Consider the following 12,339-nt stretch of genomic DNA (forward strand, 5'->3'; position numbering starts at 1 on the left):
GTGATTAAGTGTGCCTGCAGCATTCAACCATTCCCAGACAAGTTATTAAAAACAGCGTAAAAGACTAGGGGAGATGACAGTCTTAAAGATGCTCAGTTAGAGACATTATACTTGAATTATCATCTTTTTAAAAAACAGATCATCTCTACATTTATGGCTACTCACCAGACAGGTGAGTATCATAACATGCTACAAAATTGAGATTGTCCTCCTCGCAGGAAAAAAAAAAGTTCCAAATTTCAGTGCTGTCTGCCATAAAAAGTTGTAATTGGGTTTGCATGGCAAGGTTTTGGTAGTGGGGGCAAGGGGGGAGGGCTGCATGGGTGGCTTCTGGGAGAAGCTGACAGAAGCTTCTCCCTGTGTCCGATAGAGCCAATGCCAGTCAGCTCCAAGGTGAACCCACCGCTGGCCAAGGCTGAGCTCATCAGCAATGTTGGTAGCGCCTCTGGGATAACAGAATTAAGGGGAAAAAAACCACACAACAACCTGCAGATGGAGAGAGGAGTGAGAATATGTGAGAGAACTCTGCAGACAACAAGGTCAGCAAAGAGGGGCAGGAGATAACTCCAGCTGCTGGAGCAGAGATTCCCCTGCAGCCCGTGGCGAAGACTATGGTGAGGAAGGCTGTCTCCCTACAGCCCACGGAGGTCCATGGTGGAGCAGATCTCCACCTGCCGCCCATGGAGGACCCCATGCTGGAGCAGGTGGATGCCTGAAGGAGACTGTGACACTGTGGGAAGCCCCTGCTGCAGCAGGCTCCTGGCATGACCTGTGGAGAGAGAAACCCCCGCTGGAGCAGGTTTGCTGGCAGGACTTGTGACCCCACAGGGGACCCACGCTGGAGCAGTCTGTTCCTGAATGACTGCACCCCATGGCAGGGACCCACGCTGGAGCAGTTTGTGAAGAACTGCAGCCTGCGGAAGGGACCCAGGCTGGAGCAGTTCACGAAGAAGTGCCCATGGGAAGGACTCACACTGGAGAAGTTTGTGGAGAACTGGCTCCTGTGGGAGGGACCCTATGCTGGAGCAGAGAAAGAGTGCGAGGAGTCCTCCCTGTGAGAAGGAAGGAGCAGCAAAGACAACATGTGGTGAACTGACTGCAGCCCCCATTCCCTGCCCCCCTGCACTGCTGGTGGGGAGAAGGTAGAGAAAATCAGGATTAAAGTTAAGCCTAGGAAGAAAGGGAAGCACGGCGGAAGGTGTTTTTTAAGATTTGGTTTTATTTCTCTTTATCCTACTCTGATTTGATTGGTAATAAATTAAATTAATTTCCCCAAGTCAAGCCTTTTCTTGCCCATGACAGTAATGGGCAAGTGCTCGCTCCCTGTCCTTATCTCAATCCATGAGCCTTTCGTTATGTTTTCTCTCCCCTGTCCAGCTAAGGAGGAGTGATGGAGATGCTTTGGTGGGCACGTGGCATCCAGCCAGGGTTGACCCACCACACAAGTCCACTGCAAATCCTAGCAAGGGTGGCAAACAATGGTTTCAGAGAAGCAGAAGAAGAGCCAGTACAAGAAAAGGTTAAGCTGCAACAGCTATAGGACATGAAAAACAATGCCAGTTTCCACAGCAAAAACATATTCATCAACTTGATTGCAAATTTTCAGCTGCCAGAATACTACCACTACATGAGATGTTATGCTTTTAAACCAGCTTTTCAGAAAATTTCCTCAGCAAGGCGGTACTGGCCACAGCACGCAAGGGAGACAGACAGTAGGTCCAGCCTCTGGGCCAGGGACACTACCTGGCCCCTTCCTCCCACACCACGGCTGCCTTGCCAGACACTCCAAGCCCTTGGACACACAGAGCGCCAATATCTGACCCCAACACCCATGCATGCTCTCTCCCACCACAAAAGGGAAACAGCTCTCAAAAGTACACCTTGACCTCAAAAATAATAAATCCAAACGTTCCTCTTCCATTTGCCCCTGCAGAATGGGTCGCTCGCAGTGAGTACTTATGGCCAAGCAGACGTTCTCACTTAAAGCAAGGGGCTGCACTCTCATGTTTACCTCTGCATTTTCTCATGGCTGACAATGAAAATGGGCAAGCCGCCAAGTCTGTGCTCCGTCTGCGTAATTCTGTGAGAAATGACACAATAAGCACCACAGAGACAAAAATATGCTGTGCTTTGGCCACTGCCACGAGGTCGAAGCGATGCCTGCATAGACAGCGTGCTTCTCAGACACCTTTGGAACAGCCACGGTGAACGTTTGTTTGTAGCAAGCCATTGGGGCCAACGATAGAAGATCTGTATTTTTGATTTGTACAGGCACAAGCTGACTGTGAACCTGGCAGCCTGCTGACTTGACTGACATCATAGGCTGGAATAATTGATTGGCACGGCCCAGCTTCCTCTGCTGACCCAGACCCCGGGTTTGGTTTGTTGCAAGAAATGGATAAGCTGTCTGTGTGCGTAGGCATTGCTCATAGCTGACAATGTGGCTGTTCTGGGATACAGATGTGTGTGTATGTATCAGCCCTGCAAACAGTGCATTTTAACTTACCCAGGATGTTGGTTTGGGTTCTTTTTATTTATTTTATTCTCTCCCGTGCTTCTGTGATGTGGGAAATGGAGCGCTGCCTTGCCTTAAAACCCACCACTGCATTGCCGCTAGTTAAGACGTGATAACGTTACAACCCAATTCATTAAGGGAAGAAACATTCCTCTTCAATTTGATAGCCAGTAATTATTCACTAGATGCATAGAATCACTCATGCTTGAATACCAGGGAATTGCATGTGGGGGAAACAGTAAATGTATAGACCAACAGAACATACATATTTTCAACTGAGTTATAACTTGGCATCAACTTGAACTGTGCCATGTTTCAGCACAAAGGCGTCTTCTCTTGACTTTTGGACATGGTGTTAATTCCCAGCCCAGCTTCCCCATAAAGAGTACTGCATTTCCACTTATGCACAGAGCAGCACAACTTTATTTTAAGTCATTTCTATTTCCTCATTTCTTTATTAGTACTTTAACTGAATAAAGCAGACTTACAAAGGCAAACTGGCATATACCACCTCTTCCAGATCTGCACTACCACCAACTAGCTCTTGTCTCTGTATAGCAGTATTTCATTAATACAAGCTAATACACTTTGCTCTATCACAGTTCATTCGGTGCTGGAGAGCCAAGACAATCAGACCACCTTGTACACTATTAGGAAAAACACAGAAGAGAAGAAACAACATGGGCACAACAGATCTGGTTACAATCTAGCATCAACCTGAATTGCAATGAATGGGTCTTCATCCTTATTACTAATCAGGAAATTAGCCATGCCATTAGCAGCAACATGAACTTCAAGTGCTGTACAGTAGTCGTCTTTCTTTTGCCCAGAAATGACATCGCAGTAAGTGCCAGCAGGCAGACCCGTCTGCAGAGTTACATTCAAAAACCTTTAGAAAATATTGAAATGCAGTAAGGATTATTTGGACTCTCAAATGCTTTGCAACACATGTTAGAGACCTTCTCAGATGTTAGGTGATTCTGAGGTTGTTATTCTGCACCACTTCCCTGGACACTCCAGAATCCATTCTCCCACAAAATGACAATACTCCAGGACTACTGAGTGAGGAGTGTAGAAAAACACCAAAGGTTCATGCTGTGCTCAGGCATCGTAAGGCCAGTCAACACACACTAGTTAAAATAATTTTTCATGTGAGCTCTTCTACATTATGGGCGCTTAAAGGAATTTGGTTCTAATCGCATAGAATTACACTCCTTTAGAATGAAGAAAATTAATTCTGTAAATAAATTAATTAATATAGTAGTATTTAAGTATTTACCAGCAGTGACAGGAATCTTGAGTGTTCTCACTCTCCAGGAACTTTAGGACTTGAACTCCACAACTTCAAAGTGCATTCTAGTGCAATTTTAATTTTTCCCTACATAACCCCAGTTAGCTTTTTTAGATTACCCCATTACAAGTTCTCAGAAATGTCTCTGTTAGTAATCTGGTTTTTAAGGAGCTTAAAGGTACTTGAGAAATGATAGATTCCACGCAGCTATTGTATTCCTGACATCACAGTACCCTAGAAGAACACACCAAAATAGCCAAAAAAACCTGCCAGCCCTAATAAAACGCCTCTCAAGTTTCTGCAGGTTGTCCAAAAGGAACTGTTGTGATGGACAGCACAGTAGGCTGGAAGACAGAGTTAACTAAGAACTCAACCACTACATCCTTCAAATTGCTCATCACCCCAACCTACTTCTAATTATTATAGATCTGACACACTCCTGTTCTCTTAAATGATCTCACTCACTCTTGCATACAAGATTGCAACACAGTTTTTATAACTGTCACTTTTGGACCATATTCCTGAGTTGCCAAGTTCCTTTATCTCTGTAAGATCAGATGTTGCTGTCTGACCACGGTCTTCAGTGATACTGCCAACACGAGGAACTGGGAAACAGCAAGAGCACACTTTAAGGCCTAACCTTGGACAGGGAGGAGCACTCCTGGTAGGGTAGAGATGCTATGTTTAAACTGCCAACAACCGAGACAGAAGAAGCATCTGTTACAAAGGTCTGTTGGAGCTCGCAACACCTTAAAAGCTTTCTCTGCTAACTAAAGAATTACAATTTATTCCTCTGTTACTTACCAGTCATCATTATTGAAAACGATGAAGCCTTTATTACCACGGCCAAAAGCTACTTGATTGCTGCCATTGTCCCACCAGTTGGAGAAAGGCTGGCCGTCCACCACATTACGGAAGATAACCATGTTCCTGAAAATGCAAGGAACAGCTGTCACTGAGGCTGCAAGAGCCCTAAAGACATGAGGAACATGAAGCAAAAGCAACTGCTTTTACTTAATTTTTTCTCCACAGCATCCTACTTTATTTGACGCCAGCGATGTTCACAAACCCAGTCGTTGCCACAGGTAGTGTCTGCATTGATGGTAACAGGCTTTGTTGATCCATCCGAGTTACTTGGTGGTCCAATCCAGTCATTGACATCCTGTAATTAAAAAGAGAAGTTTCAAACCCCTTACTGCAGAGCACCCATCTGTAGAGAAAAGCTAGATGGAGCATCGAATTTCCACCTGCTAGATCCAACATGGGACAGAGAAATCACTTAACAAATTTAAACACACTGGACTGCTTCTCTGGCCCTGTTCTGATCCTTATTCACCAGGAGTGTATCTATCTATCTTCAGCATCACAAGCTTACCCGTCCATTTACAAAAGATCTCGGCCAGCGAAAACTTGACATCACGCGTGTGAACCCATACGGATGAGCAAGCATGAAACCAACTGCCATTTTATAAAGCCTGTTAGTTAGACATGAAAAAATAATGAGTCGTGGCAAGAGAAACCATGACAGAGAACAGACAGACAAACAGGCAAAAGGAAGAAGCATCACCCAGACAAGAGCAACCCTTTACCTGGGGTCCCAGAAGGTTAGAATGGAAGCTCCACCGGCCCCGTGCCCCCGCTGGTTGTCATGATTATCCACAAAGACCAGGGCTCTGTCGGAAGGCACAAAGCCCCAGCCTTCTCCCCAGTTCCTGGCCAAAAACACAAAGACTTGAAGCTACCCTGTCAAAACTGGTGTATCCAGTGTATCCTGGATAAGTCACAGCATCTCCATCCTTACTTTAAGTAGGCCATTTTTTCTCCATTCCACTTGCGGATCACTGTCCCCAGTTTTGCACCATACTTGAATTCTGTCACTCGGCCATTTCCAAAGTAGTCACTGCCTTTGATCGGCTCTCCGCCCAAGTCAATTACCTGGTACAGGAAAGACAAAGCATTCCTTTCTACTTAAAAAAAACCAAACACATAAAAGGCATTGCCCTAGACATTGTTTCAAGGAACAGGAACTACTTGAGCCAAGTGTATTATTTGGCTTACTTGCAAAACTGTATTTAAAGCTATTTTCTTCATTTTATCTCAGCCTAGCTGTGAACTTGTTTTCTGTGTCCATTCTAAATCTCCTTACCTTGATTGATTACTAGCGCATAATTAAGGATTGGCCATACCAACTTTATATTTAATCTAGTCACCAATGTCTCTGCTTCCAGCACATGGGCAACCTCATTTCACTGTGTAGCTAAGGAATGTTTCACTATTTGCCCTAGACATTGCAAGCAACATACTGATTTAATAAACGCGTCTTTTAAAAACTTTAGCTTTTACTGAGTGAAACCAACAATTACCTGCTGCTTAGGTCTTATTTAGGATTCGTTATTCAAACATAAAACACAAATTCAGAATGTCCAATGGTTATGCCACTGGAAAACAATGTTTCAGATTGCAATCACCATTTTTATCTTCTGTTGCAATTTGAAATTCAGGAAGTGAAATACCTTTTTTTAAAACCAATAGAATTTTCACACTAACTTCAATGTAGTAAATTTCATCTCAAGTGAAATTTCCAGGTTACCTAGCTCCAGAAGGTCCAAAACAACTAGGGCATTTTCCATGTCAATTGTCATTTGTGGGCAGATTAGGTATTTGGAAATTATGGTTACTAAACCTCAATGATGATTTCTATAATCTTGAGTCTGAAAGCTGCTTGGGCCCAGCTCAAGCAAAGCATCGCTTCCAGTGTAGGACTGAGTCTACACTGTGCCTGCAATAAGTGTTTTTAAAGTACAATTAAAAACCATAAAGATTACCTCCTGGTAAATGAAAGGTTTCATTCCTGCAGAAAACCATTTAGTATTTAGATTTTTCAGCTTGTCTAAAATCGCCTTCACATCCCCAGGCCACATATGCTTGGCAGCATCAATTCGGAAGCCTGCTACACCAATATCAATGAGGTAGTTCATGTATTCAGCAACTTTTGAGCGTACATAGTCTTTCTCCAGGGCCAGATCAAGAAGGCTAACCAAGCGGCAGTCTCGGACCTACATAAAAATTCTGAAATGAAACATTTTTCACCTAATAAACTAAACATAGTTTTCTACACATATTTTGAATTTGATTACCTACATTACAATGACAAATTAAACTTTCACTAGCCATTGTTCACCATGCATATCTTTGCTTTGGACAGTTATCTTGGACAGTCATCTCCACAGAAGGAGCATTAAGAAGTCGGCATTCACCTGGCTTACACAGCTGTAGGTGCTGAAGGATTACAACAGAGAGTCAAACCATTAAATCTATAATCAGCTTTTTAATGCAAGTAGAAGGCAAAAATATGATAAATTATTTTTACTCCAGCATATTAAGGAACAGATTCATTACCGTTTCAAGTGTACTCATTTCATCTCTGATGTAGAAAAGATTTCTAGAAATTATATTTCTAAAGCTTTTAAAAATCTTGAGTTATTATAGCCCTATAAAACATTAAACTCTTGTTTTCTGTCCCCTTTTTGCCTTTGTTTCCTGTAAATATAAAATTATGGGCATCGATTTTAATCAAAAGAATACTTTAAACATACACTGAATATACTGAAATGCTTTTTTTAAATAACTCTTGTGATGGGTTTCCATAGCTATGCACATCTGCCTGGAGAGAGCAAGGTACATCAGCCTACGTTGCAAACTGTACTAAACAATTGGCTATAAAGATGCTCCTTTAGAACTGCTCAAGAATTTGGGGACATTTAAAGTCTCCCCTTCTGCCATTTCTCCAAAACCCATCTCCCCTAAACTTGGATTCAGAAAAGATCAAATGCATTTAAAAGGCATAAGACATTATTCAAGAAAGACAGGTATTTATCTTTATAAAATAATTTTTCATTCTGTGGTAGTTTTAAAGTCTTGACCTCATAATCTGCTATAAAGGAACAGATAGACTCCCAGGAAGAGAAATCTCTAAACAGAAGGTTGATTTTCAAGATTTTTATGAAATCCTAATCTCTCTTTTCTGAAATTGAGACCAAAGAAAACTTCCAAATAACAATAAAAGGCAAATAATGACTCTTACTTTTTTCCTAAAGCACAACCCCCCACCAAGACAATTCCTAAAGAGATTTTATGAACTTTAAAACTGTCTTTATAAAGTACCTAAAGCACACTTGTCTAAATCTGAAATTGAGCCATTGGCTCAATGAGCTAACCCTTTAAGAAAAGGTTTTCCTCTTAGCCACATTAACCTCTACTATCAATTTAGATGATTTTCCACGAGGATTTTTGTTTTATTTTTTAAAAATGTCTGGAAGTAAAGGGAAGCAAAGAAACCACAGCCCAGGAATTGATGTACATGAAAAATATAGTTCTAGATTTACCTGAGATATATCATGGTAATTCTCAATGTCTCCACTTCTAGATTTACATTTACCATCATTAAAGTCCCAGTCCGAATACGGCACAGCTGGAAAATCTTCGGTCTTTGCATTGAAATAGCTTCCACAAGTAGCATGGTCGCCAGCACCAGCATTAGCTCCGCACATATGGTTGATTACTGCATCCGCATAAATATGTACCTAGAGAATAGCATTCATATTTGAATTTCAGAAAGCTACTTCCCACGGCACCACTAATTAACATTCCCTCTCTCTTACCTCCTGCCCCATCACTGTATTTCTGCTTGCTTGCTTCCCCCAACATTTTATTTAAAATATTTCTCTTTTATTAACACATAGCAATGGTGATAAGACATAAATTTCAACAGATAGGCAGAAAACATTGCACCCATTTTAAAACAGGGTAGAAAAGAGAACCCTGGGAACTACTGACCTGTCAGTCTCATCTCAGTGCCTGGGAAGGTCATGGAACAGATCCTCCTAGAAGCTAAGCTAAGGCACATGGAGGACAGGGAGGTGATTTGAGACAGCCAGCATGGCTTCGGCAAGGGCAAGCCCTGCCTGACCAACCTAGTGGCCCTCTATGATGGAGTGACCACATCAGTGGACAAGGGAAGAGCTACCATTGTTGTCTACCTGGACTTCTGTAAAGCCTTTGACATGGCCCTCCACAACATCCTTCTCTTTAAATTGAGGAGAAACGGACTTGGTGGGTAGACTGTTTGATGAGTAGGGAATTGGTTGGATGGTTGCATCCAGATGGTAGTGGTCAATGGCTCTATATTCAGATGGAGATCTGTGACAAGTGGTATCCCTCAGGGGCCTGTGTTGGGATCAGTACTCTTTAATATCTTCATCAGTGACACAAACAATGGGATTGAGGGCACCCTCAGCAAGTTTGCAGATGACACCAAGCTGAGTAGTGTGGTTGACACACCTGAGGGACAGGATGCCATCCAGAGGGACTTGGACAAACCCGAGAAGTGGGCCTGTGTGAACCTCATGAGGTTCAACAAGGCCAAGTGCAGTGTGCTGCACCTGGGTTGGGGCAACCCCCAGTAACAGTACAGGCTGAGGGATGAAGGGATGGAGAGCAGCCCTGCCGAGAAGGACTTGGGGGTACTGGTGGACAAAAAGCTGGACATGAGCCGGCAATGTGCACTTGCAGCCCAGGCGGCCAACCGCCTCCTGGGCTGCATCAAAAGCAGCATGGCCAGCAGGTTGAGGGAGGTGATTCTGCCCCTCTACTCTGCTCTGGTGAGACCCCACCTGCAGTCCTGCATCCAGCTGTGGAGCCCTGAGCACAGGAAAGACATGGACCTGTTGGAGCAGGTCCAGAGGAGGGCCACAAAAATGCTCAGAGGGATAGAACACCTCTCCTATGAGGACAGGCTGAGAGAGTCAGCATTGTTCAGTGTGGAGAAGACTCTGGGGAGACCTTATTGCAGCCTTCCAGTACTTAAAAGGGGGCCTACAAGAAAGATGAGGACAGACTTTTTAGCAGGACCTGTAGCAATAGGACAAGGGGTAATGGTTTTAATCTAAAAGAGGGTAGATTTAGACTAGATCTAGTGAAGAAATTTTTCCCAATGAGGGTGGTGAAACACTGGCACAGGTTGTCCAGAGAGGTGGTAGATGCCCCATCCCTGGAAATGTTCAAGGTCAGGTTGGACAGGTCTCTGAACAATCTGATCTAGTTGAAAATGTCCCTGCTCACTGCAGAGGCTAAGACTAGATGGCCTTAAAAGGTCCCTTCCAAGCCAAATTGTTCTATGATTCTATGAAAAAAAAAAAAAACAAACCAACAAATCAAACCATCTTCACTTCAGTGCTACCATGTCTTCCCTTCTCAATTACCGCTTGTCTGTATCCTTGCACTGCTAACACTAGAAGGTTTTCAAAGCACTTACTCCAACATTGTTGCACCTGGTCACCATATCTCTAAATTCAGTTTCGTTCCCAGATCGTGTGCACAGCTTGTAGCTGATGGGCTGGTATCTTTCCCACCATGGTTGCCAGGGGTCAGTAATGATAACATTTTCATTTGGAGGTGAAATCTGTGAATAAAATGGTGCCTCTTCGTAACAGGATACTGATAATGGTTTATTTGTTTGCCCAGTATTGTTAGTGAAAGAACATAAAAATAGAAAATCAGGTCCCTTTAATGGAAGACGCTTACAATACCTAACCCATATAAATCCTCAGTATTCTCTACTTACATCGTAGTGGGCTGGAAATAGAAGACTTAGGCCTGGACCTTCAGCGGGTAGAAACACATTATAAAAATTATGTCCATGGACATTGTTTCCTAACTATCTTCGTGAATGCATGCCTCAAAGATCAAAAGAAGTGTCTGAAATCTGAAGGATTAGGTCAGTAAAGATAGCCCTGAATCAGGAAGGAACTGACTGCAGAACAACTGACCTTAAAATTGATCTGACTTCCCATTTTTGTTATGTTTTGGATAAAAGCGTTCCTAACACAAGACTTGTCACAGTTTCCAGACAAGTTATACCTCTTCCCTGTATAGATTCTTTCCTGGATACTTTTCAGGCAACAGACTTTTGCTGTTACCTCCAAGTCCCTGGGCATAACCACCTGATCCCACCACTTCTCACAAAGATCCCTGGGCTGCAGCCTACTTAGCTGGCCTTTGTGACTAGCTCAGCAAATTTGCATCTGAAAAAACTTTCCGAGACCCTGTCACAGTATGGATTAAAAAGATATCCAAGTGTATCCCATAGTCTGAGAAATCAGTTTAAAATCAATCAGGCCTGTGCGCCTGGAAAGAAGGTTGCAAAGAAAAGATGTATTACTTGAAAATTATGGGAAAGTTCTCACTCAGGCCAACTTGCAAATTCCTGGGCTACAAGATACAGGCAGACTTCCCTCGCCAATTTTTGCTGAACAATCTCACAGACAGACTGAAATGGTTTAATAGGTGACTGCTCTCCAGCCGAACTACCCCACCCATCCAACGCTACTGGTTCCACAGAAACACGTGTCTGTTGTTCAGACAGAACAGATTCACATCGACACACCTCCACCAGAACCTGGTGCAGTTCATTTCTGCTTGCTCACACCAGGTTCCTGCAAAGAAGGGTCACTTAATGGCTTAGTCTGACACTACACTTTACAGCGAGGAACTTGCCAGTTTGGGTGAACACATTTGGCAGCCTTTTATATTTACTTATTTAAAACCTTCAGCACTTTGATATTCTCTTTGGGGGCCCTTTTTTCAGTCATAGTTTCATTTTATGTTTATCTAGCTCTTAAGAGCTTCCCTTGATTTAAATAATATCAAGCAGGTAAACATAGGTTACTCTTCACAGCAGTAAAAAAAAGATTTAGCCAGTGATATGCAATTCTAATTCATCTAAATGTAATAGCACAGAGTGCAAAACATGCACTTTGGAGCAATGAAATAAATTCACGCTTACATGATGATGGCTGAAGAATGTATTTGTCAGCATTTACTATTTCCATTACCAATTTCTATTTTTCTTTCCCAGTACCTATCCTTTGGTGAATTGAACATTTTCTCTGAAAAAAAAAATCATCATCTGTGTAGCAATTTTACTACCTACTGATAGGAACAGACATACCTGAACTCCTCCAAATCCATTAGGAGCTAAATAGCGTTCACACTCAAGAGCAATATCGGCCCAGCGCCATTCAAAGAGATGTACAATAGACGTCCTCCGAGTGAGAGTATTAGGGTTGTACTGTGCCCAGCAAAATCCTACAATTAGCAGAAGAAAACAGATACCCATCCTGTGGTCTGCGATCAGTTGTGCTCTTCTTACTATTTATGTTCCTGCAAGAGGGTAAAGTACACATTACAAAATACACATTTAAAAGTAAATGCCCATCTCTGGCATCATATTTATTTAACTTTACTTGATTGTAATTTTGTTTGAGAATTGGAATCTATCTAAGCTATATCAACCTCCCATACTAACGGTAACTTTGTTTTTCTTAAGTTAAAGGAGATTCCTGGGTTCTGTCATAGGGGACACCAAACACTTCAGTGAAGGTTAAAATATGAACAGAAGGTTTCCTTCAGGTTTGCTACATGGAAGAGACCTGCACCCTTCCCTGATTTAATACCCATTTGGGAATGCACTGCT

At 42.7% G+C, this 12,339-nt stretch overlaps 1 protein-coding gene across 1 annotated transcript; it reads right to left on the reverse strand.

The window, feature by feature from the left end:
• Window positions 1–3,214: 3,214 nt before the first annotated feature.
• LOC309407624 (pancreatic alpha-amylase-like) lies at window positions 3,215–11,982 on the reverse strand (the record flags this gene model as incomplete). Its single annotated transcript, XM_082003204.1, has 10 exons — window positions 3,215–3,404; window positions 4,611–4,736; window positions 4,847–4,968; window positions 5,182–5,281; window positions 5,396–5,518; window positions 5,608–5,741; window positions 6,632–6,862; window positions 8,192–8,389; window positions 10,120–10,266; window positions 11,815–11,982. The coding sequence occupies 10 exons, from the start codon at window positions 11,980–11,982 to the stop codon at window positions 3,215–3,217; spliced, it is 1,539 nt and encodes a 512-aa protein (XP_081859330.1).
• Window positions 11,983–12,339: the final 357 nt, after the last annotated feature.

This window comes from Phaethon aethereus (assembly GCF_964289735.1).
Source record: "Phaethon aethereus genome assembly, chromosome: 8".
Lineage (NCBI taxonomy): Eukaryota > Metazoa > Chordata > Aves > Phaethontiformes > Phaethontidae > Phaethon > Phaethon aethereus.